This window comes from Terrapene carolina, unplaced genomic scaffold (genome assembly GCF_002925995.2).
Source record: "Terrapene carolina triunguis isolate 2854851 unplaced genomic scaffold, T_m_triunguis-2.0 Scaffold62, whole genome shotgun sequence".
NCBI classification, from domain to species: domain Eukaryota; kingdom Metazoa; phylum Chordata; order Testudines; family Emydidae; genus Terrapene; species Terrapene triunguis.
The window spans coordinates 44,203,707-44,229,840 of NW_020664413.1; the positions used below are offsets into that span (position 1 = coordinate 44,203,707).

Here is a 26,134-nt window from a genome sequence, read left to right on the forward strand (position 1 = left end):
AATACCCCAATCATTTTTGTTGCCCTTTTCTGTACCTTTTCCAATTCCAGTATATCTTTTTTGATATGGGGCAAACAGAACTGCATGCAGTATTCAAGATGTGGGCATACTATGGATTTATATAGAGGCAATATGATATTTTCTGTCTTATCTATGCCTTTCCTAATGATTCCCAAGATTGTTAGCTTTTTTGCCTGCTGCTGCACATTGCACGGATGTTTTCAGAGAACTATCCACAATGACTCCAAGATCTCTTTCTTGAGTGGTAACAGCTAATTTAGACCCCATCATTTTATATGTATAGTTGGGATTGTTTTCCAATGTGCGTTGCTTTGCATTTATCAACATTGTATTTCATCTGCCATTTTGTTGCCCAGTCACCCAGTTTTGTGAGATCCCTTTGTAACTCTTCGCAGTCTGCTTTGGATTTAACTATCTTGACGATAGTCAATCAGGATGCTTCATTTGCATATGGAGTCTGATTTGATGTATATTTTCTCTTGTAGGCAACAATGAATAATAGTTATTGTTAGCTAACTAGTCTTGTGTAGTTATGTTTCAGCATCTTTTGAACACTGTTTTACAGATAGAAGAATGCAGGAGCATTCATTCCTTACTGAATGTTTTGGGGAAAATATGTCAATTAGCGATACTGCTGTTTGGTCCTGCAAAAAGTTTTTACTATATATGTATTATATATGTCTACATCTTAGGAAGCATGACTTCATAGATGTATAAAGTTCTGTACTATAGAAGTGTTATTGTGAAATATACAATGGGTGTCTGCTGCAAAACTTGCAGTTATAAGTTACTACTCCCCTCTTTGTATACATCTTATCTGAACCAGGAAGACTTCATTGTAATCTTACATTTTAAGATTAGATAGCGTGATTCCATGCAACAATAAAAGACCGATTTTGTATTGTGTCTTTTATAGTTTTAAAAAAGTGTAATTAGATGGTAACTTGAGGGAACTTTAAAAGAAAGTATTAACTGTATCCTGGACTCAAAAAGAGCTCAATCCAATTCTAAACAAAGTCAACTGAGAGTCTTTCTGTTGTCTTTGGGAGTTGGGTTGGGTTTTCTGTCCTGAGGTGGCAAGTAGTTCATCATTCCTGGGTAAGGTGGTTACCAAGTTAACAGGGAGTGCCTTTGGGTTGTGCAGATGTTGTAGGAACTGCGTGAAACATTTGATGCAAAAGTTTAAAAAACATTTTGCCTGTTTTCTAGTTCATGGAGCTTCTGTGCACGTGCTGTTGTGTTTAGCTATTTATTTTTGCATTAGTATATTTTTCGTTAAAATTAATATAAAATATTGTGCTTGTTTGGGCATCCAGCAGTTTAGAAGCTGCTTTCATAATGTGTTTTAGTGTTTTGAACTGGGATTTGTTCTATGATGGCAGTTGAACAGTTGAAGTCACAGGGGGTGAGATTCTGTTCTCTACCTCCTAAGAGTTCATTTACGCTGGAATAAAAGACTCATGGCATGGTCATGGCTGGCTCAGGTCAGCTGACTTGGGCTTGGACTATGGGGATAAAAATTGCTGTGTAGGTGTTTGGGCTTGGACTGGAGCCTAGGCTCTGGGAGCCAGCCCCTCATGGGGTCTGAGAGTTCACACCCAAATATTTACACAGCAATTTTACAGCTCCGCAGTCCGAGTCCCGCAAGCCTGAGGCAGCTGACCCAGGCCAGCCACCGGTGTTTTATTGCTGTGTAGACAATACCTGAAGAGGCACGGTACTGAACTCTCAGCCCCTGGGACAGGGTAGGAGCTATAGCAACATTAAGGCACGCTTGCACATCCTGGATTTCTCCAAGGGCTGAAGAGGCCTACGGGCCTGCCTAAGTTACAGTGGTCTCTTCAGAATGCCCACTGGGCACTGTTGCTACCTGAAATCTCTGTAGTATCTCATGCTGCAAGCCTGCAGTCAGCACCTGCCCCCAAAACATCTCAACTGCTGGGGCTTGTGAAGGTATCCTTGGCAAGCAGCCTTATGGCTGCCTTTGCAGTTCCTGCACCAGGAGAATCTTTCCATGGGTGGAACCAGGGCTTTTAGAACCCCCTTTATGCTATTCCAGCCCTCTTACCTAGAGCTAAGGAAATGGGGATGAGGCAAGGGAACAGGGATGAGGATCTCACCCTTTGTGCTTAGACTGATCTCCTGAATGTCATGTTTTCTGGGGCATTTTCTCAGACTACATTTTGCATGTGCACTCTGAGCCTGTCAGGGATAAAACAAAATCTAATGTCTCTGGCTTTTTTCGGAGGCCTGACAACCACTTGCAAAGGCCTAGTGTGTTTGTGTGGCCTTTTCTGATCCATGCTGTAATGTGAAATTATGACTGCTTATTGCTCTCAGCTCCCTGCAGTCTGGTCTAGACTGGGAGATAGGCTGGCAGAGGCTAGTGATCTCATGTGGTGTCCCCCTTTCCCCTTCACTGGAGGAAGGAACAGACCTGCCATCTGCTGCAGTTGTTGGGTGGGAGGGGGGAAGTGCAGCAAACCACTGGAGCACTAACTGCATGTGTATCTGAGTGGCTACTGGCTCAGCTTTGGGGAAGGAACCTTGAAGGAAGTAAGGGGTTAGTAGCAGCAGCATAATGCATTTTTCTCTCCCCACCCTCGAACACATGTAAGACAAATGTAAAAGATGGCCAGTATCCCACGGCTAGTCAACATTTCCCAAGTAGGACATTTTGAGAGAGCCTTTTGTACTTTCTCATGATTCAAAGCAACCCCCGACTCCAAAAAAAACAAAAAAAACCCCACACGTTGCTCCCAAATTTTGCTTTTTGTGATGCATGATTTGGGAACGGGACCATTCTGTTTCCAGTTTTCAAAGGCATCTATTGTCTTGGTATCTCAGCATAGCATAGACTTTGATTTAAAAGTCTCCGTATATAAACTTTGTCACAGTTCCCTTCTCTGTGGTCCAGCAAGGACACCCGCTCTAGGCTCCTGGCTCCTCAGCCATCACCTCTCTTGGGCAGAAACCCGCATCTTTCTTCCTCCTGATTGGGGTGTGAAGGCTGCACAGTTCTCTGGCTACCCTGTGATATTCCCAGCAAGCCAGAATGCCTAGACAGGCCAGGCTCCCCAACTCCAACAAGGGTTCTGTCAGGAGTTAGTCTTTCAGACCCCACAAAGAGTTTTTTCTGTGGCTTACCAGCTCAGAATAAGCACACCCATGAATAGGTTAGTCTTTCCTTTAGACAGTTTGAGCCTTTGATCTTGAAATTCCATAATCAGCAGACAGTGATCCTCTCCTCAGGGCATAGCTTCAAAAGGCTGGGTTTTTGCATAACCGGAGGATGGTGGGGAATTTGCAGTCACCTCCCTCTAGAAATTCCCAAGAAAAGCACTTGACCCTGTTTGTCCCCAAAACCCATTCTTGTCTGGCACATTGTTCAATATCTTTTGACATTTATACCACTTCCCAGGGTTCACACCCCATCTCCCTCCTAGAGAGATTAAATACAATCCCAGCCCACAATGGTACATAAACCATTCATTTAATACAATGGACCCCAAAAGATAATTACATTTAATTCAATTAAATCTCCCAAGGATATTGCAGGAAATTTGCCAAATCTTTCTCAAACATCTTAGTCTCCTTGTTATTTTCCTTTACAGACCATCTGTTCCGAACTGCTAGTCAGCATTCTGATAGCAGTGGCTTTGCTGAAGATTCGTCTACAGATTGCTGTTCGCTTCAGGTAAGCTGCTCGTTGATTCTAGCACAATGAGTTCCTAGCCCATGACTAGGGCTTTGAGGGTATATCTACACAGCCCACGGCAGTGAGCCTCCAAGCCTGGGTCAGCAGACTTGGACTTGTGGAGCTCACTAAAAATAGCTGTGTAGGCATTGTGGCTTTGGGCTCTGAAGGCTAGGGAAGGGGATGCCTACGCAGCTATTTTTAGTGCCGTAGTGCGAGCCCAAGTCTGTTGAGCCAAGCTGGGAAGCTCACTGCTGTGGGCTGCCGCTAGCTGTGTAGATGTATTGTGGTTGGAGAAGTGGCTGATTATTGTGATACTGTTTTTGTTTTGTTTATCAGTCCTGGATCCTGACAGGATTTTCCATTTCAGGACTGGACTTGTCTGGTCTCCCTTTGTAGCTTTGCATCGACTTTTTAAAGTCTTCTAGATGGATGATTTGAGACCTGGGATAAGCTTTAAGTTCAATATTTCCTGTTCACTGATTTTTGGTAAACCTGAGCCTTTAAAACTGCTTCCTCTTCTTTCATAATATCCAGTGAGCAAAGATTAATATAAATGGGACAATATGTTTTTTCTGCTAATCATTCAGTTTTCATATATTGATGTCTGTTTTTCCCCCTCACTGGGGTAAATCAAGAGTAAATTGACTGAAGTCAATGCTTTTATGTTAGAGTAAGAGTAGAATCATTCCCTGGTCCGTGCTGGTCTTCAAACTAGTTATAAAACCTGTCTAAGGTCCCATGTACTCTACTAAATAAAACCATAAGTTCTTAGTGGCCTAGATAGGCCCCAGTAATGATGGTTGTCTGTGTTCATTAGAAAAACACACTATATTTTGATTTCTATTTTACTTGTTTTAATGGGTACATCAAGAAATTATGGTGAACAAGATAGTATTGGTTTGTGCTATGGAATTTTTAGACTGTTGTCTTCACGGTTTCATTTCAACCAAGTACATAGTTGAATGAAAAAATCTGGGTGAGTGGTTAGGCTAATATAAGAAGAAAGTGAGAGCTTGGCAGCTAGGGGAGAGGACTTGGGAAAAAGTCTCAAGGAATAAAAATGGGTATAGATTGTTTTCTAAAATCATGGTAAATTAGTGCCATCTACTGTTAAATAACTTACTCTAACAGCTCCTTTGAAATACAAGAGCAAACTGAAAAAATTGGAGCTGCCAATACATCTCCCACTCCTCCAAATTCTAAAATAAAGATTTCTGAGGCAGATGTTGTGTTCTTTTGGGTTGTTTTGAAGGGGGATATCAAGGACTTCCTCTATCAAGGGGAAATTGGAGGAATTCTCCCTCCAACAATTTTGAGATTGTGGCGATGACTTGTGGATGAATAAGGTATAACAGTACACAGACAGTTCTGCAAACTTTGTAAATTACATTAGTTTACATGAGGTATTTCACTAAAATATTAACATCTTTTGGAGGTGGGAAAACATTGGACATGCTAATTTCCTTTGGCATTCCACGTTACTTCAGCCTTCCAAACTTATTTGTGATAGTTGTGCAGTGTTAACAGAAGCAACAAAGAGATTAATACCTATGAGTATGAAGCTCATGGCTGAAAATTCTGTTCAGGGCAGAGTAGAGATGGAGATTATTGCCTGATATGCTTCATAAATGATCTAGTAAGAGTAAACAAATTGATAGAATCTTTACAGTGATGCAGAGCAATAGAAATTAGAAATGGAAAAAACTTCCTGGATCTTCTAATGCCACTGCCATGGCAAGCCCCTGATTGTACCCTATGCACATTTGTCCTAATACCTTGTCCAATCTAGCTTTTAAATGTAGAAGCCCCATTGTCTGGTATCACTTCCCCAGGGGAACCATTCTACAGTCGAATAGAACTCAACCTCAGGAAACTTTTCCTGCTATTCCTTTTTATTATTTTTTTTTATATTACAGTAGTGTCCAAAGGTCCTAGTTAGGATTGGGAGCCCCCATTGTACCTATGCTCTGTTCAAATGCATATGCAGAGACAGATCCTGCCATGAAAAGCTTACAATCTAATTTAAGACAGGACTCACAAGTGAGCATGATTGAACAGTGGGAGGGAGAGGAAGGGAGGATAACAGTGGTAAATTCCAAAGAGTTACATAGGCTAGCACAGGGGTGGGGCCACATCTGGGCATGGAGATTGTATGGTGGGCCATGAATGCTCACAAAATTGGGGATTGGGGTGTGGGAGGGGGTGAGGGCTCCAGCTGGAGGTGCGGGCTCTGGGGTGGGGCAGGGATGAGGGGTTTGGGGTGCAGAAGGAAGCTGGGGGTGGAGCAGAGGGATTCGGAGTATGGGAAGGGGCTCCGGGCTGAGGCAAGGGGTTGGGGAGTGGCAGGGGGCACGGGCTCTGGGCTGGTGGTGTGGGTTCCAGGGTGGGAGCAGAAATGAGGGGTTCTGGGTGCAGGAGGGGGCTCCGGGATGGAGCAGGATGTTGGGGTGTGTGGTGGGGGTGAGGGCTCCAGCTGGGGGTGCAGGCTCTGGGGTGGGGCTGGGGATGAGGGGTTTGGGGTGCAGGAGGGTGTTCCGGGCTGGGATCGAAGAGTTTGGAGTGTGGGAAGGGGATCAGGGCTGGGACAGGGGGTTGAGGCACGGGAGGAGGGCAGGGTGCAGGCTCCAGGCAGCACTTACTGGATGCAGCAGCATGTCCCCACTCTGGCTTCTATGCGGAGGTGCGGCACTGGCTAGGCAGCTCTGCGCGCCACCCCGTGAGCAGGCACCACCCCTGCAGCTCCCATTGGCCAGGAACCACGGCCAATGGGAGCTGCAATGCCGGCGCTCGGTGTGGGGGCAGCATGCAGAGCCCCCTGGCTGCCCCTACGTGTAGGAGCCGGAGGGGAGACATGCCACTGTTTCCGGGAGCTGCACGGAGCCATGGCACGCGTGGAGTGGGGCAAGCCCCCGACCCCACTCCCCGGCTGGAGCGGGGTAAGCCCCTAACCCTGCTCCCAGGTGGGAGTTCCAGGGCCGGATTAAAAGGTCTGATGGGCCGGACATGGCCCATGGGCCATAGTTTGCCCACCTCTGTGCTAGTAACATGTGGAACTTGATGGTTCCAAGTCATGTAACAGTACTGGGATTTTGTGTGTGTTTTTAAATAAATGAAATATGTGTTCAGCCTAAATTTTCCCATTCTTAATTTCATCCCATACCTGGAAGTGACACCAAGTGCACTAATCTAATAATTCCTCTCACTCCTTGGTGTCCACCCCTTCTATATACCTAGATATTTCCAAGACAATTATCACCTTAGTGTATCGGTGTTGAATAAGAACCTTCAGATACTAGTGACGTCATATCTGGACACCCTGTTCCCCCTTATTCATCATTTACCCAAAATATATATATTTGCTATGTTCTAATATATTTCTTTATAAGTCCCGGAAGCCCCCAAATTACTTTGCTCTTTCTCTCTGATCTACTTCCATTTTATCTTTCTGGCAATGAGGTATCTAGAATGGAACCTAATATTATAAAGTTGTATAGAAAGGACCCTGGATCACATGCTTTGTAACATGTATTGTATTGCATTTGCCTTGGCCTGTTTCAGTGTCCCATCTCATTACATATTCCTGTTTAACTTTCCCTCCAATATACTTCTTTCAGTATTAGAGATTCCCAGATTTCTCTCTCCCATTGAATACCTGTATTTAGGATTATTTTCCCCCAGAAGTATGGACTTTCTCTGTTGCTAGCCTGAATTTTATTAAGGTAGAATTTGTATTCTTAGTGTTCTCTCACTTTCTTTGGCATTTCTCCCATCTCTGCTTTGCCTTTCACAGGTTCATGGCATGGGAAGCAGTGCTGACAGCTGTGACAGTGAAACAACAGTGAAGTCGCTTGGTGAGGAGATTAAGACGCCAATAGCCAAAGAACAGACAAATTTCAATAAGTTTGAGGAAAAGGAGGAATTTCTCCTCACCGAAGTGGAAGTACCTTCTAAGAACAGAACAGGAGATGTTGAGAAAATCGTGGAATGTGTATCTGATGAGAGCCAAGGTAGTAAAAGCAAGCAGACTCAGACATCAGATACGGATCAGGGGGATTTCAGTACAGAAAGTGAAGAGGTTTCCATTCAGCAGAAGGAAACTGAATTACTAGAGGAAGGCAGTGATGAGAGTGATCTGGACAAGAGCAGTGAATGCGAGTTTCCTCAGTACCAAACACACCATATTCTCAGATCAATGGCATCCATTGAAAGCAGCAGTTCATCTTCTTCTGCTGTGGATAGGGTTAATGTTGCTTTGCAAAGAGCCCAGACGAAGATCAGCAGCACTTCTGATTCCAGAGTAGGGCGCACTTTACTCACGTCAAAAGATTTCCTCCTCTTAAAGCAGAGGCACCAGTTTGCTGGATCAGGTTATCCTCTGAGGCGGTCCCAATCCCTCCCTACTACATTACTAAATCCTGTGAGAGTTGTCTCTTCTGTAAATGTCCGGTTATCTCCAGGAAAAGAGACTTTGTGCAGTCCCCCTTCTTTCACTTACAAGTATACGCCCGAAGGGGAAGAGAAACTGGTGGATGAGGACAAGAAATCAGTGACCGAGACAAATGACAGTGCACCTACATGTAAATCCACGCTGTTCATTGCCCCTTCATCCATGAAAAAAGAAACTTCCCAGAGTGAGCTGAACAGGTCGGTGGATGAATCCAGTCAGAGCAGACTACAGAGCTGCCCATTGTCCATACCAGCACACATATCTCAGTCAACATGTTCTCTCCACTCTATTCCTTCTGATTGGCAAGACAGGCCTTTGTGTGAACATATGAGAACACTGAGCAACCATAGCATCCCAAGCATCTCAGGATCTTCCTGCAGTGCACTAGCTTCTGTTTTTGGATGCCCCTACTCCCCAAGGCATGCTGGATATCCTCATCGGCCTCATGCTATTAACCCACCCTCTACTGTTGAAATGCAGTTGCGCAGAGTCCTGCATGATATCCGCAACTCTCTGCAGAATCTCTCTCAGGTAAGAGGAAACCAAATTCAGAGCTGCAGTCAAAAGGGGTTTTTTTGGTTGTTGTTGCTGTTGAAGTCAATGCAAAATGTTAATCTAGTCTTAAATGTGACCTGATTTATCCCATGTGTGTTCTGTCAAATAAATCAAGTTGTAACATGATGACTCCAAAATGTGACATTTTGTGCAGGGTTACTTTGATGTTAATTATGAGCTTCTGCATAAGATCATCTCTCCAACCCCCAAGTGGCTTTGCTTTTACTGGCTTTCCTTAATACAATTGACACAATGATGATTGTACTTCGTGAAATTGTGAAAAAATGAACTGTGTTGTCTAACTTAGACTTGCTCAGATTTTTTTTTTTTTACACGTTATTGTCCTCACCTTCAAGGATCTGCTTAATTCCCTCTTCTCCACTCCATGCCTTCAGTTAGCCAATGTTTTCTTTTTTACATTCTCCATCCTTTCTGCTCCACCAGCCTCAATACCCCATTAGTCTCTGTATCCCACAAACATCTCTATCTGTCCATTTGTGCCATCCCTGTACATGGAACACTGTTCCGCTCCCCAGCTGATCCACAACATGCTTCACTCTTTCCATTCAAGTCCCTGGTTAAGACCCACTTTTGCCATAATGCATACGTGAAACTAGCCAGCTTGGACATCTGATTACTCAGAAAAAAATACATTAAAATGTAAAACCCACTCTTTACCAAGTTATGCCAGGCACTAGCCCTTCCTGATTAATCTCATAGTCTTATTGATATCCTTCCTTCTCCACCTTCTCTCTGGCTTGATATCCTCTTAGCTGGCTAATTTTGACTCTGATCCTGTAGGCTGCTCTGCCTGGGCATATGGGTCTACGTGGTCAAAGCAGTTGCAAGATCAGGGTGTTGGACCCCAATCCTGTCATGTGATGTTTGTGGGTGGATTCCTATGCCCCTGTGGAGCCCCATTCATTTTGATGGGTTTGATGCGGGGCAGGACATCAACTTGCGCGCACTTGTTGCTGGTCCAGGACCTCCGTCTGTATGCTTTTGTAGTGTTTGCCACTTGTCAAAATCTAGCATTCAGTCTTGGCATAGGGCTGACTATACTGACTTTGAAACCACTGGGACTGCTCAGGGCTCTAGGCACTGTGCTGGTAGTAAGTGTTTTCAGGCTCTGACCTCATGTCTAGATTGAGAATTTTACAGGGAAATTCCTTCCAGTGGAAGCATGTATAGACAAGGCTATGGAAACTTTACAGCCTTTTCACCATCATGTTAACTAAACTTGGTGAAGAAGAAGCCACTCGAGCCATGTCTGTAGCAGGATTCTTACTGGTGAGAACACCAGATCAGCTGATGGAAATGAGCATTGGTGGGAATAATTTTTGTAAAATATCCTAATGTAGACAGAGCCTGACACCCACACATCCCAATCCCGCACCAAGCATATTCTCAGCCAGGTCAGAGTCTCTATCCTGTTTACTATATTTCACTCCATCAGTATTATTACCGGAGATGTTTGCATGATAATTTATCTGCTTTTCTTTGTACAAAGAATAAAGTTGTCCTCTGTCATATGACAAGCAATTGCTGCAAAGATGACTGAAAAGTTCCAAACACTAGATTGCAGCTTCAGGTCAGGGATAAAGAAGAACAGACAAATTCCCAGAGGGTGGGGAAGAGAGGGACTAAAACCTATAAAGCTCATGTTTAAGCAAACCTCCTCTTACAATGTATTTCAACTTTTCTATGGCATGTCAGTTGCCCTTTGAACTCTCTCAGAATTACATTGGACAAACCACATTTTTCTCAAATATTTCAGCTATGTGCAATTGTTTTCAACTGCAACATGTGTGTACGTGTAACACTTTGCAAATTCTGCCTTGCTGCACCATTCCTGGATACAGCAAAACAAAGAGAAGCGGTTTTCTGAAAAATTATGAAGGCAGGGACCTTTGGATGCAGGCAACAGGTTGACATAAAATACAAAAAGGGCAAATCTGCACAGTAAAGGTGTATGTGACCATGAGGTGAAAGTGGTGCCCTGTTTTTGTTTGTTTATACAAATCCTTTTAGCAGCCCTAGAGGTGGTGGTTGCTTGTATTCCATTTTTATGTTGCATTAGCAGGGTAGTCAGAACTACTGAAATGTCAAAGACGTTAAACAAATGGTATAGGCCCAAACATATCCTTCTTTCCTGTTTCCTCCAGCCGACATGATAACTTCTAAATGGTTATTTTTCTATCTCAAGTTTTAATTCAATGCTTTGCTGGTACTGAGCCTACAGGAAAGCATGCTTCAATGATGTCCTGTCTCCCTTCTCTTTGACGGCTGTTCTGCATGCCCCTCCTCACATCAAAACCCCCTCTCATCATAATTATATCAATCGTAGAACACATACTGCCACCAACGCGTTATTGTTTGACTGGTGCTGCATGTTTTAGTTTCCTTATCAAACTTCGCACAGCTGACCTTCTCTTTTAGGGTTCTGTACTGCTGCCCGTCACCGTAGTGTCTGAGTGCATGAGGATTGATTTGTAAAATGGTCTTACTGGCATTTTCAATTACAGTGGTTTGTCTTTTTATTTATTTATTTATTTTATTTATTTATTTATTTTAGTACCCTGCGATGAGAGGACACGATCTTGCAGTTGGCTCCTACAGTACTCACAGATCATCCATTCTACCTCTGTATGAAGTAAGGAACAGTACATTTGTTTTTATTAGTAACTAGTAATATTTCAGTAGTACCCGGAATGTGCTGTGTACTGTACAGACACAAGTCACCAGGGCCTGATGAAATACATCCTAGAATACTCAAGGAGCTGAGTGAAGAAATATCTGAGCCATTAGTGATTATCTTTAAAAATCATGGAAGATGTATGAAAGTCCAGAGGACTGGAAAAGGGCAAATATAGTGCCAATCTGTCAAAAGGGAAATAAGGACAATCCTGAGTAGTTATAGACCAGTCAGCTTAACTTCAGTACCTGGAAAGATAATCAAGCAAATAATTAAGCAATCAGTTTGCAGACACCTAGAAGATAATAAGGTGATAAGTAACAATCAGCATGGATATGTCGAGAACATATTGTGTCAAACCAACTTATTTGCTTTTTTTGACAGGGTAACAAGCCTTGTGGATAGTGAGGAAGCAATAGATGTGGTATATCTTGGCTTTAGCAAGGCTTTTGATACTGTCTTGCATGACCTTATCATAAACAAAGTAGGGAAATACAATCTAGATGGAGCTACTATAAGTTGGTTGGAAAATCATTCCCAGGGGGTAGTTATCAGTGGTTCACAATCACGCTGGAAGGGGCTATCGAGTAGGGTCCTGTAGGGATTGGTCCTTGGTCCGGTTCTGTTCAATATCTTCATCAATGATTTAGATAATGCCATAACGTTTGTGGATAATACCGAGCTGGGAGGGGTTACAAATGCCTTCAAGGATAGGATTAAAATTCAAAATGATCTGGACAAACTGGAGAAATGGTCTGAAGTAAATAGGATGAAAGTCAATAAGGACAAATGCAAAGTACTCCACTTAGGAAGGAACACTCAGTTGCACACATACAAATTGGGAAATGACTGCCTAGGAAGGAGTACTGCGGAAAGGGATCTGGGGGTCATATGGATCATAAGTTCAATATAAGTCAATAGTGTGACACTGTTGCAAAAAAAGCAAACATCATTCTGGGATGTATTAGCAGGAGTGTTGTAAGCAAGACACAAGAAGTAATTCTTCCCCCCTGCACCGCTCTGATTAGGCCTCAACTGGAGTATTGTGTCCAGTTCTGGGCACCAAGTTTCAGGAAGATGTGGACAAATTGGTGAAAGTCCAGAGAAGAGCAACAAAAATTATTAAAGGTCTAGAAAACATGACCTATGAGGGAAGAGTGAAAAAATTGGGTTTGTTTAGTCTGGAGAAGAGAAGACCGAGAGGGGACATAACAGTTTTCAAATAAGGCCCCAATCTCACAAACACTCATGTACGTAATATTTTAAAAACGAGTAGTCTTACTCATGAATGGAACTAACTTCATGTTGAAAGTTATTGATAGGAGTGAATGTCTGCAGGGTCAGACACTAAAAGTTAAGCCCAAATCTCCATAGCTTTTTAAACTGGCTGCTTTTCTGTGTCTTAACTACTTCAGCCTGTGACTCTAGTCATGTAATCTGTGAGTGGGCCTTTGTGTGAAAGTCAGTGGAGCTCTGCATGCAGGTGGAGGTCCACTTGTGTGGACCCAATTGTAGGATCGGGGCCTATAAACAAAATTCTGTGTTTGACACCTTCTTGTTCATACCTTTCTAGAATACTTTCCAGGAACTACAGGTAGTGAGGCGGAGTCTAAACTTGTTTAGAACACAAATGATGGATTTGGAATTAACTATGTTACGTCAGCAAACAACAGTTTATCAGCACATGAGTGAAGAAGAAAGGTAAATGTCGTGTATGGTTTTCTTTTAAAAAAAAGAGAGAAAATAAGCACATTTCTAAACTTATTTGGTCCAACAAAAATTATTATATGATAAGGGACCTGCTCCTGTTCCCATTCAAGTTAAAGGCAATTTGCTCATTGACTTGCCATTCAGCAGTACGAGGCCTGAATTTTCTCTCACATTTTGGTTACTATCTCCTCCCAGCTGCAATGTGCAGTTTAAAAATGGCACTCATTATTTTGGCTATGTTTAACTGCCCTGACCATGGATTTCAGTAAGAGCTTCATCCAGATGATCTGGAACAGTTTTAAATATTGCTCATCTACTTCTTCCATTTAAAGCAGCTCTTGACTTGCCTAATTCAAAACTAATTAAATTCACAAGCAGTTTGCCTGTTCATAATGGCCTCTTGACTCTGTGCTACCACTGCTTGTGAAGAGAGAACCAGGCAGGAGAAATAAATTTTGATCATGATGTTTTTGTTGATTTTCTTTAAATGGATTCATTTTAAAATTTTTAAAATGTATATAAATGTCTAACCTCCATATGCTTGACTATATTACATTTAATTTTAAACTTGTGGAACACATTCCCTGTTATGCAGAAAAGGAATGTGGCAACCAACCCCCTTCTCTTTTACAGACAGCCACTGACATAAGTTTTCTCTTTGAACATATCCCCTCCACCCTACCCCACCTCCTTAAAAAGAGATGGAGTTCACCTTTTGCTCCCTTCCCCTTGACTAATGCTCAAGTGGCAGCAGGTTTCTTGTGAAAGAGCATCATTCAGTCCTGAGGTACACCATGGATTCTGTTGTCCTTGCTGCCACGGTGCTTCATAGGATGTGATGGATTATGGCTCTTTGCTAACAGAATACTGTTGTTCTTTATAATTTACTTGCATATAGATACGAAGCTGATCAACTCCAGAGTTTGAGAAAATCGGTCCGCATGGAGCTACAGGAGCTAGAAATGCAGTTAGAGGAACGTCTACTTGCTCTGGAGGAACAGCTTAGAACTTTACATATGTCTTCACCTTACAGACCTCAGACGCTCACAGTACGTGTTGCTCTGCAATAAGTATTCAGATATCTTAGCAGCTTGTTTACTTTAATTGCATGCTGAAGTAAGCCACAAGGTCTCCCTTACAGTGCAGAAAACACCAACTTGGAAATCAAAATAGTCTCCAACCAAAGCTTTGAATATTTTCCTTGACTAGTTGGGAAAATAATTTGTTGAATCTTGGAGATGTGTTTTTAATTTAGTGCAGAAGTGACACTTCATTGTTTTCTGTCAGGGAGTCTTTCAAATGTGAAGAGGAAGTCCAAGCTCACGGAAAACAAACTAAAATACAGTGTTCCCCACTTTGAGGCTAAACTGTTTACACCTAGCTGTGCAGATCTTGTTCTCCCACCCTGGGATTTCACACCTCTTTTCTTCTGCCATTCTCCTCTTTCTCCTGTTTTCTTCAATCCCCACCCAAGAAATCTACCTAGACTCCCACAACCTTAACCATCATGCATCACTGCAACTCTAGGGCCTGGAGGTGTTCCCTCAGGAGCTCATCCATGCTGCTCCTTTTGCTAGCCAAAGGTCATTGTAGAGAGCTACAGGAGGTGCATATGCCTCAAATAGGTCGAATGTGGTACCTCCAGTGTTGCCCACCCAGTGAATGAAGGACTGGACATAGATCCAAATTTGTCTCTGCTTTTCATTGTCCCATCTTTCTTCAGGTTTCCTTCCCCTTCTCTGTCTCTGCTTTGCTTCCTTTTTTTGCTTCTCTTTTGCTACCACCCTACAAATTATGTATGTGCCCCTGCTAAACAATTAAGGAAGCACTAGTAACACAAACATTCCCCTAGAAAAGAAAAGAGACATACATGTGTGTATGTCAGTGGAGTAGGAGAGAAACCGTTTTGTCTCTTCTTTTTTCCCCCCTCTCCTTCTTCCACCACCCTCTCAACAAAGTACTGCTCTTGTGTGTCTGCTTCTGCCGCTCCATCTCAGACCATGGCACTGATGAGAATGACGTAGTCTCTGACCATTTCTCTTACCTCTCCCAGCCAATATTGTTATAGAAGTTCTGTGTGCAGGAGCAGGAAGGACACAGGCCAGATCCTCCTCTGTGGGACTCTGTCATGGAGAAATGTTTGAAGTGTAGGAAGAACAGCAAAATCTGAGATTACTGTGATCCAAAGCCAAATTTAAAGTCTTGGAGTATTATAAATATACATATATTTTAAAACCTCTCATAGAAAAAGGCCTGCTTTTAAAATGACTGAAATAGACCCTATTTGACCAGCTTTATGTGTGTCCTGATTTCCATGTTTTTACTTCTTCAGAATGTTTCCTACTACACAATATATTATTTATTAACATTTGACAGCTTAAAAAACCAAACCTCAATACACTAATTTTGCTTACTATTCCAGGGCATGTATGGCAGCAGAAGCACTGATAATCTATCATGCCTTTCTCCACTGAACGTAATGGAACCAGTAAGTAATTTTGTTTTAAACATTGTTAGAAAAGGCTTTCTTAGGAAAGGTGGGACAGGTTTAGTATTTATTAGAGGCCTGATCCTGCAAGCACTTACCCAGGTGAGTAGTCCTGTTGAAAACAGTGACACTGCTCACGTGATCAAAGAAACCCTTGTTGGTACGTGGTGAGGTTGTTGCAGTACTTCTCAGTACTGGTCAGTTATTTGCAGTTCCAGGAACCGTGGATAAGTACCTTTTTGTCATTAATTTATGTAGATTTAGACAAATAGAACTATAACAGACTTCATAAAAAAAGCTGGCCAGAATTTGCAGAAACATAGGCATCTTTCAGTTGCTTTACTAGGGGGAGAAACAATTCAAGACTTAGGGATAGTTTTCATCAGCTTTGACTGGGTGCATCCATTGTTACAAAAGTCAGTGGTTTGCAGCACTGCAGTCATTTTTATTTAATTTGGCTTTAAATAAAAGATTATTCCTTATGATCCTTGGTTGCAGTCACAAGGGCAAAGCATATACATATCATGGAATGACTAAGTGACTGAATACATAAGAAAAATAGGGAGAGTCCTGTCTGCATGTGACTTATATGCTTCTGCAGAACAATGTGAATTTGCTTTGCTTGTGAGGTGCACAGGCAAAGCACCACTGAGTACCATTTTTCTAGCTGTTGTCATCTTAAGTCATTATAGAAAATACAAGGGGAAATAAGATAAACTGGTTTCTTTGCACTCCTAGGTCTCTGAACTTATTCGAGAGCAGTCATTTCTGAAGTCAGAGTTGGGACTGGGATTGGGAGAGTTTGGTTTGGAAACTCTTCCAGCAGAGGGATCAGAGTCAGTGTTCTCTCATGGAAACTCGGATTCTTCTTCAGTGTGCTCCAGTCACACAAGTAGAAAAGCTGCTGTAAATTCATCTGAGCTGACTGGAAAATCCAAGACCCAAAGCAAGAGGTTATACCGAGCATGTGTTGCCTTAACGCCCACCCCGCCGGCAAGAGCAGGCACTGAGCAGCAAGCTGAGTGCTCTGAGGAATCTGGAGACTCCAGATCAGAGGTGGAACAAAAACCTGAAAAAGTCCCTCTTGTGCCTTCAGTTGATGACATTCACAGAAGTGTGGAGAACGAGGAGCTGCAGCAAGTCATACGGGAGGTGAGAAAAGATGGTCAGTCTACTGGGGTCCTGGATTTTTAAAATGTTGCTTAGTTGAGATTGTAGTTGTACTGCACTTAACTCTTTGATACTGAGAAGCAGGATCCTCTCCCCCTGCCCTCCCTGCAAACTTACTGGAGCCTGCAGCAGTGGACCTGCTGTCAGCCACCAATGGGTTGAACCATAATTGTTTGTTATATCTGAGCAAAACAGTTAACAGCACATAAAGGATAACTGGTTAGTACCATGGGGATGGTAGGGAAGAGCCCTCCAGCTCCTCTGCTTGGTAGCATGAAAGCATATCAAACTTCAAACTAAAATTACACTGGAAGGTGTTTCTCTCTGAAGTTCATCTGGCAGTAAGGGCTATTTGGGGTTAATTTATTGATGAAACATTGTATCCAAAAGGTCTCAATAGTAAATTTTAAGGAGATTACTCTCCACCTCTTTCCCTGCCCCTCCCCCCAAATCATTGCTGGTTCCAGGAGTATGACTGGAGTGATCCATGGTCAGAAGAGAAATGACTCCAGCTCTTCTGAACCACTATAGTGATCCCTATCTGTGTGTATGTATTTGGACCCGTTATCTGCTGTCTGTGAAAGAAAGGGGGGGGTTGGTTGCCACATTCTTCTGCAGGTTTGGTTTTAAAATAGGACAGTGACACATTTTCTTAATTGCATGCAACTGACCATGATAATTTAAACTTCATGACACCCAAAATACCAGGGAAAAGGAAATCAAAGATTTTTCTCCCGGAAGTTCTCCTGTGAGAATGTGGACTTTTCGCTCTGTGCACTGAGCACAGGAATGGGAACCAGAAAGTTTTAATCCCAGCTCTGAAAATGACTCACTGGCCTTCAGCAGGTCACTTAAGGCTCAATTGTGGCTTTGCCGTGAACCCTGAGAAAGGGCAGCGTGCAGGCCAGTTTAGCTCCCTCTACCTGTGTGGAAGAAAAAGTAGCAGCCCTAGGGAGATTGCCTTCTACCACCCTCCTTCCCCTGTGTTGCCACCCACAGTGCAGATAGCCTATATAAGTAGGAATAAGGGGGGCCTCATGCTCCTTTTACCCTCCCTGCTCCCTTCCAAAGTCTAGTAGCATAGCTAGGATTGCAATGTGACCCCACTTCTCTGTCTGTTTCTCCACCTGTAAAATGGGAATATTATTTACTTGCCTGCTTCACAGTGGTGGTGTGAAGGATATTTAATATTTGCACAGTGCTTTGAAGATGTAAACCGATCTAACAGTACTAAGTTCTGAGCTCCCTCAGTTCTCCGCAAAAGTACTGAAACTTTGTGCTCTGGTAGAAAAACTAAACAATGAAAATAAAAAATCCTTGAAGTTTTCAAACAACCAGATTTTTTCTGTGCCATTAAACTTAGATGGGTAGGAATGCTTACACTGTAAAATGGAGCACAGAATGGTAAATAATATGATATGAGTTCTTGAGAGCATGACCTCTAGTTTGAGAAGAGACTGAAGGAATTTAATCTGTTTAGATCTGGGTAACTGCCTAACTAGACAAAGAAAAGAGAGAGAAAACTGCAGTACAATGACTGGACACCAATGTTAAAACTGATTGAAGTATTAATGTTACAACAGGATACATCTAGCTTGGCTATTATGTAAAACACTTGGCAGTGTGGTCAAACAAACGGGTCCAGCTTTCAATACCCTCGCTCACCTCACACCATGGTACCTTACACCATGAGTAGCCCACTGAAGTAACTGGGACTATTTGTAAAGTGTGACCCTATGCAATGTGAGTAAGGGTTTCCCAATGTGGCTGTTAGTGAGGTACACCTGGAGTGATTGCATCATTGTTTCTGTGATCAGCACTAAGTAGACATTCGCTATCTGCCATTGCACCGGGGGGGGAGGGGTGGTTTGAGATTCCACCATTTACCCCTCTACATAGAATAGAAGTAACTGAAGTGACTGTGTGGTAAATGGTTTTGTTTGTTTGTTTTAATGGCGTCCAGTAGAGTAGCTCAAGGAAAGGTGAGAGAAGTTCCAGAAATTGCCTACTTGATTCAGGTGATATGACCAGGTAGACCAAGACATCCCAAATTCTCCTATTCTCTGATCTGTTTCCTTTTAATCCCTTTTGAAGAGCCTCTTGCTACTTGTGCTATTTGCTGAGGCCATTTCGTGACATGCTCAAGAGATCTCTCTCTTGCAGCCCATTTTACCATTCTACATTGGTCTTCCAAAGAAGCCCTAATGTTGCATTTGTGACATCTCTATGGTTCTTTTGGCAACAGACTGTAATGTCATATGTGGGATTATGGAGTCAAAGTATGCTGTTATTTCAGGAAATGTTCTTTTCAAATTTACTTCAGTGTGAAAGTTTCTCTTTAAACCTTTTAGGTGATAGCAAATAAAAAAAGATGTACACTCTGAAGAGAGATTCATGGCATTTGTCTGAGTTTTCTGAGGCTTCTGTACAATCAGTGCAATAGCCTTTTAGCCCCAAAGACTGGGATTCAAATATGTTGACTTAGTTGACCTGGACTCACTCCACAGGTGATGTTTGAACACATAACTAAGTTGCCACACAGTTTAACTGTTCTAGCAGCCTACTCAGGAGAGATTCATGCCCAAAATAGGAACTGTTTTGAAGGTCAGGATTTAGGTGAATTGGCATAGGGGTGTCTGGAAGTTTTTTGCAGAGTCTGCAAATGCTACTGAATACTATTCATGAGAATCTTTCCATTTCATAAGCATTAAAATTACCACAAACTGAAGTGTGTCATCCTTGTGTAACTCCATTGTTAGCACTGGAATTCTTTTTTTGTTGTTGGAGAAGGAAAGGAAATCTATTAGTATGCATTCTTGATATATGCCTTCACAAATCCTAAACCCCATTGCTTATTAAATAATGCCTCCCCTTCTGTATAGCCACATGATCTCATGTTGGGGAAGGAGAAAGTATGTAGTGCTTCAGAATATGCTTGGGTGGACTATGGTGTATGGGAGCTTTGACCAATAACTATTTACTGGTTTAAAAAAAAACAAAAAACAAAACCTTAACTGCTAGCTCTCTGAGTAAATGAACTCACTCCCACAGAAGGGAATTCAGCAATGTTAAATGTCAAAGTACTGGACACTGCTCGTTTTGTTTGATGAAAGTACAGTCTTGCCTTCATTGAAATATCACATACAGTGCTTGCTTCTTGACTCTAAGATCATAGCATTGCAAGAAGTGCAACTGGGTCCTTTATTATTCTGCATGTTGTTTAACAAAATTAAAGAAGCTGGTTTTTAGGATGATGATTATTTGACCATACCCTGGTGTGGGAGAATCTTAATGAAATTGTACTTTAATGAAGTTTATGACATCCTATAAGCACCCCTTTTGAATGAATGGAATATTAGTACATTAGCTGGCTCAAGGAATTGACTGGTTATGTGAGATGGATTCTTTCCCTTCTGTGTCTCCTGTTTAAATCCAGCTCAGTTTGGTAGTGACCAAAAACTGTTGCAACCTTTTGGCTATTCGGTAACTTGTGAGAGACCAATATGGTTACCTTAGTACACCGCTACCTCGATATAATGCCCCCCGATATAACACAAATTCGGATATGACGCGGTAAAGGAGTGCTCCAGTGGATCAAAGCAAGTTCAATATAACACGGTTTCACCTATAACGCGGTAAGATTTTTTGGCTCCCGAGGACAGCGTTATATCAGGGTAGAGGTGTACATAAAATCATAGAAATGCAAGGCTAGGAGGGACCTACACTTTCCTTCATCTTTCTTTTATTCCTAATGTATTTATAGAATATCTTCTTATTGCCTTTTATGTCCTTCATAACTCATGTAACTCATTTTGTGCTATAGCCTGTCTGATTCTGTCCCTACATGCTTGCGTATTATATCATATAAAATTGCCACTACTATTGGTACTAGTGAGTAGTCTCAGTAAAGGCACCAAGAGATTAACTGGCATGGAGACTAAGCCTTTCAGTCTTTAAAGGATGTTCTTCCAGGACAGGGTTACAAGGCAGTGGGGGGAAGCTTCTATTCATATTCTACATCTTCTGTAGATAAATGGAAGACTTTAATCTGCCAGGGTTGTCAGTTTGGCACTTTTCACACCAGCAAGAAATTCATTGTTAACTGGTGGTTGCTTTTTGAGGGTGAGGGGGAATTAATACTTTATAAATGACCCACCTCCCTGGCAGGATCCTAGGACACAGGTCCTGAATTCTAGCTGACCCAAAACAGATTTCTTTATGGATGGAAAGGGGACTATGGCTCAGACTTGAGTCAGGGATTGGGGTTAGTGTGCAGTGTAGACATACCCCTAGGGGTCTGAAAGATGAGAGGCTGATTGCTTGAAAACACTGGGATTGAAATGGCATCCCTGGCAGTCTGGAAGAAGGGCCTATGGAAGGGAGTAGGGGATAAATACAAAGGGAGTATTGGGATGCAGTGAAGGAAATAAATATTGATGGAAGCTGAAACAGGGTTCTACAGAGCCTTGAAGATGAGGACCAGGAGATTAAACTTGATGCAGAAGGCAAGAGGAAGGTGAGTGGAAGGTTAATCTTATAGCTGAGGCACTGATTAGGGACTCAGGAGATCTGGATTCAGTTCCCCACTGTGCTGCAGACTCGGGGCAAGTCTCTCCATATCTCTGTTCCCCATCTGTAAAATGGTGACAATACTGCCCTTTCTCACAGGGTAAATATGCTAATGACTGTGAGGCACTCAGACATCAGAAAGTCGGGGAAAGTCATAAGGTGAAAGGTTAGTAATTGGGAGGGAATTTAGTTAAAGAGGGATGGAGAGACACCTCAGGATCAGAGACTGGAACTAAGGTAGAGGAGCTGAGAGGAGATTCAGAAGAGTAGCAGTCGCTCTTTGTTAGGTGTCCATGTCTTATCAGTAAACGTCAAATGTTGTTTCTAACAAGTGCTTCTGGTTTGTTTTTATTTTTATTTCCTTCAAGGACATAATCAGGAGTAATTTAGGGAATTGCTCACATTCAGGGAAGTGTGGTGATGTGCAATCCTCAAGCACTATATTGATGAGCTTTAAGCTGGGGATCTCAGTGATTTACAAATGTTAGCAAATGTAGCCCCTGGGAGGTGGATACGTTTTATTATCCCAGTGGGGGGAGACAGGACTAGCGTGATATGCCAAGGTCACACAGGAAGCCTGTGGCAGAGTTAGGATTAGAACAGGAAAAGCCTGACTCCCAGTCCTATTCCTTACCACAAGACCATCTTTCCTCCTAGCTGTGTTAATTTGGGCAGGCTTTATCCGTTTATTTTAGAAATCAGCCTTTATTTTTATTTACCCTATTAGAGAGAGGGCACAGAATGTATATTTTGGAATGGACTCTGGGACCCATATTACTATGGAAGAAAAATGGCTAGAAGTGCAGTGTGTCCTATTCTGACAGCTGTAACTGCCATGTGGTCAAGGGAACCTCAGTGTTAGTAGCACACTGGCCCTAGACAGCCATTTACCTACTGTGCCTTCCCCACCAAGTTTAACATGGTGTGCATCTGATTACCTGAAGGAAGAGAGACTTTAAAACCAGACGGGTGCCTATCAGATTAACAGCTGCCCCAAATTCTGGTGTGTGTGCGTGCACATATCTCTGTGAGGTTTGTGGTTATTAGTGACACTTCCCTGTGAAGGTTTTACTGATCGATGAGTAGAGTTTTTCTGTCTTACCAGTTAACAATGCACAAAAGTCAGCAAACTGTCCCGATGAAAAACTATTCCTGAATAATATTTTTAGGGCCTGCATTTCTGCTTGGCATGGATTGGTAATAAAGTTATGCGCTTTTGCCACTAACGGTTCAAGGCTTGAATTATTTGCCAAGAAGAACAAGAGATAAGTAATCTTGGGGTAGCCTTGCTGACTTGGTCACTTAATCTCCCTGGCATGCAAGGAAAAAGGACACTGTATTCCTTGAGAGAGAAGAAGAATTTTGAGACGGTAATAGTGAGCTATACCTTGAAAGGGTTAGACAAACATCACAACACCCCTGGCAGGTCGGCTTAAGCAAATGTTGCCCCCACTTAAGTGATGGGGGATCATGGAGAGATTCTGAAACTAGCCCACGACACATAAGAAATTATTGGCAAAGTCAGGATTAGAGATTTTCCAGGCTTCTAATTCATATTCATTAAAACGAAACCACACAAACTCTACCACATTGAAAAGAATATTTATCAACCTACAATATGAACAGGTTTTTTTAAGTCTAGGATTTACTAATCATGCCAGGAAGTGGTGTGGTTTTGCGTTTTAAAAAAAAATAAGAAATAACTCCTTTTTATTCTGACTGAGATGGAATATATTGGTACTGTTACTGACAGGTGATATCCTTTGATTTCTAATAGCCTTCATTCCTCTACCTGGATTTGATGGTCCTCTCCTATTTTATACTCATGCCACACATCAAACCTGTTAAGTGTAACAAAGGCGAAGAGCATCTAAATCTGCCTTGGCTCGTGAAGTTCTCCCAGACTTGCTAGTAGCTCATCATTTCTTTTTCTTCATGTCAGATCAGTGCAATACACTGCTGTAGTGCCACCTTGTCTCCTGCTTTTTCTTTACTGAAGCCTGTAGTGATCTGTTCATTCTCTGCTCCTGCCCATCTCCAACTAGGATCTTACTCGAATTAAATCACCTTTAAATTTTTCTATGTAAGCCTAATTAACATATTTCAATAAAAATTATGTGAAATAGCCTTTGCCAGCATAAGTAGTATTCCAATGGCAAACTGGTAACGTGAGTGGGCAGGTGTTTTTCTGCTAAAAATAAACTTTCATAAATATTGTAAATTTGTTTCCTTGATTTGTATTAAATCGTGGTCCTATCCAAAATCCCACCCACCATTTAGATGAACTGTTTAATGAATTGGAGTGGGGATCGGGGATAGAGGTGTCTTTAGGTCCTGCGGACCTTCTCCAGAGATCTATTCACACTGTAAAGGTTGCTCCATTTAGGGTGTTTTCAGTGCATATTTGCTAAAATTCTGTTCTCACAATTGTAGGTGGTCAGCATTTTATCAGTTTTTAACCTAAAACTGGTAACCTTAGATATAAACAAATATAAATATAAACAGTCTGGAAAGCTACTTAGTTTACAACGCCATGATTTTTCAGAGTCTTTAAATTCAGATAGTCTTAATTTGCAATAGAGACTCTTTTCCATCTGTATTTTTTAAAACATTCATTGCTACTATGACTCCTAGGACATGCAGCTAATATCTAATATGTCTACTCTACTGTGCAATTTTACCCTCTGCAGAGTTGTGTATAACTTAATGACCTTATAACTCCATTTAATCTTTTTTTTTAGATCAAAGAATCTATTGTTGGTGAAATCAGACGGGAAATAGTAAGTGGATTGTTAGCAGCTGTATCATCCCCAAGTAGATCTGCTAATGCAAAGCAAGATACGCAGCCATGAAACAGATACTACAGGTAATTATTATGAATTTTGCTGGATTGATTAATTTAACTGACTGAAGCGGAACAACTGGCTGCAGAAGAATTTTTCATTATATAGAATATTTGTATTTGAAAGAGTTAGATTCACTTTTAAGGATTCTTGCACAGTTAAAATATAAAAGCCTTTTATACAGCCACAAGAAAGTCAAGTCTTACATTGCTCTTCTCCCCTGAAACCTAAACTACATCAGCTCAGTTGAAGTTTAATTAAAATTAATGAAAGATGTATGCCTAAATCTGTTAGATGGCTTTGAAAACTCCAGCCATCTGACCGTGATGGCCCTTAAACCTGCCAATTTTATTTAATATGTAACATCCTTACTTCAGGGTCTACAGTGCTCCCCTATGCAGCTGTGTTTTCACTGTAGAGCATATCTTGGCTACTGCAAATATCAAGGCTATCTAAATAAAAATACATGTTTAGTTATCTAAGCAACTGGCAAGTTTTAAAGGGACAACCCTGTGTCATGCTCCTTCATGAATCTAGTCTTGCTCTTAAATGGTAGATGTTTCATTGCCTTTTCTTTCTCCAAAGGGTAGGCATGTGGACCAGCAAAGCTGTGGAATTCTGCTCTTGGATGACGAACACTGGTGACGGCATCAAATTATGTACGTGGGCTTCACTACAGCTGCTGAGAGAGGCTACTGGATACAATGCTTAGTTCTATGATGCATTCCTTATTATTTCTTCTTGAGTCCATATATAATGATTTAGACACTTTGCTTAGTTTACTACTTTCCATAAACCATCCAGAAAAGTATGGCCCTTTGAAAGACCTAATATTTATTTGTATGTCCCTATTGTTAATTTGTATGTAGTTTATTTCTTTGTGGAGAGGTGTGTCATGAAACTTGATCTAACCAATTTATAAATAACATACATATTCAGCCTAGCTTTTTTTAATAAAAAACACTGACCTCTATGAGGTATTTACTGTGCAATAACTGATTCACTTTGAGAGCTTGAAACAACCAATAATTGTTTCCACTGCTGTTACTTAGTGCCACTTCAAAAGGAAAAAAAAATTCTGTTGTAAAAATTTCTATGAACTCTTGGGGAGGTTACTATTAGCAGAGTGGTAGAATGATATGAGGTTACCTAAAACTACTTAAAGTTCTTACACTGAAAGCTTTATCTTTGTGCAGAAGATAACTTTAATTTTATTTTGCTTCCTTACTAGTCCTCCCACTCCTTGGAAATGTGCCTTATGTTAAACACTGTCTAGGTGTATGTGTTGACTACTTCTCGGATATATCAAGAGAAGTTCTTTTCTGTCTTTTATTAAGCAAAATACAATAAAAAGACTGCTCTTGGAAAAGTAATGGGGATGTGTGACTTGGAGTGGGTGGGTGACCTTGGTTGTATTATGGGGAGATTAAAGTAAATTAACCCTCCCACCACCACCCCTCACTGGTTGTATTGTAGCTTAGGCCAATGCAAATGTATTTGTTCCAATGGATAAAATTGGAAGTAAATGGGGTTCATATATGGGGGTTTTGTGTGTGTGTGGTCAGACAGAAATTTAGTGGGTGTGTAACACAATGTCTGAATGTTGCTGGGATTCTCCTTTGTGCCTTTGTCATTTCCAGCTATTAAAAATGTTTATATTGTGTCAAAGTCTCAATCAAAGAATACTTAAGGTATAACAATATTCTATAAAAAGGCTTATCTGAAAGATTTATAAATGTGTTTGGAAGACACACCTAAGGGCTGATTTCTAAAAACAGGAATATTAAACCAATAAAGTATTTATTTTGCCTACATACAGTCTTTGCCAGTGTTTTTTTACATTGATGCAGTCGGGTATATTTTTTCATGTCATTTTGTGCATTCTACTTTTTTGCTTAAAAATATCAATTTTAGATCAAATGACAGTCCTCCTTAG

At 41.6% G+C, this 26,134-nt stretch overlaps 1 protein-coding gene across 2 annotated transcripts in view; it reads left to right on the forward strand.

The window, feature by feature from the left end:
• The window catches only part of ITPRID2 (ITPR interacting domain containing 2), a 58,650-nt gene extending 32,640 nt beyond the window's left edge, over positions 1 to 26,010 (forward strand). Inside the window, exons 11-19 of one of the 2 annotated variants that reach the window (XM_024204054.3) lie at positions 3,636 to 3,718; positions 7,512 to 8,699; positions 11,299 to 11,376; positions 12,992 to 13,119; positions 14,027 to 14,177; positions 15,551 to 15,616; positions 16,355 to 16,768; positions 24,097 to 24,221; positions 24,784 to 26,010. In XM_024204054.3, coding sequence (XP_024059822.1) covers positions 3,636 to 3,718; positions 7,512 to 8,699; positions 11,299 to 11,376; positions 12,992 to 13,119; positions 14,027 to 14,177; positions 15,551 to 15,616; positions 16,355 to 16,768; positions 24,097 to 24,207 — 2,219 coding nt within the window. In that variant the 3' untranslated portion in view covers positions 24,208 to 24,221; positions 24,784 to 26,010. The remainder of the gene's footprint in view (positions 1 to 3,635; positions 3,719 to 7,511; positions 8,700 to 11,298; positions 11,377 to 12,991; positions 13,120 to 14,026; positions 14,178 to 15,550; positions 15,617 to 16,354; positions 16,769 to 24,096; positions 24,222 to 24,783) is intronic. The other variant, XM_024204056.3, reaches the window with a different exon arrangement.
• The last annotated feature ends 124 nt before the right edge of the window (positions 26,011 to 26,134 follow it).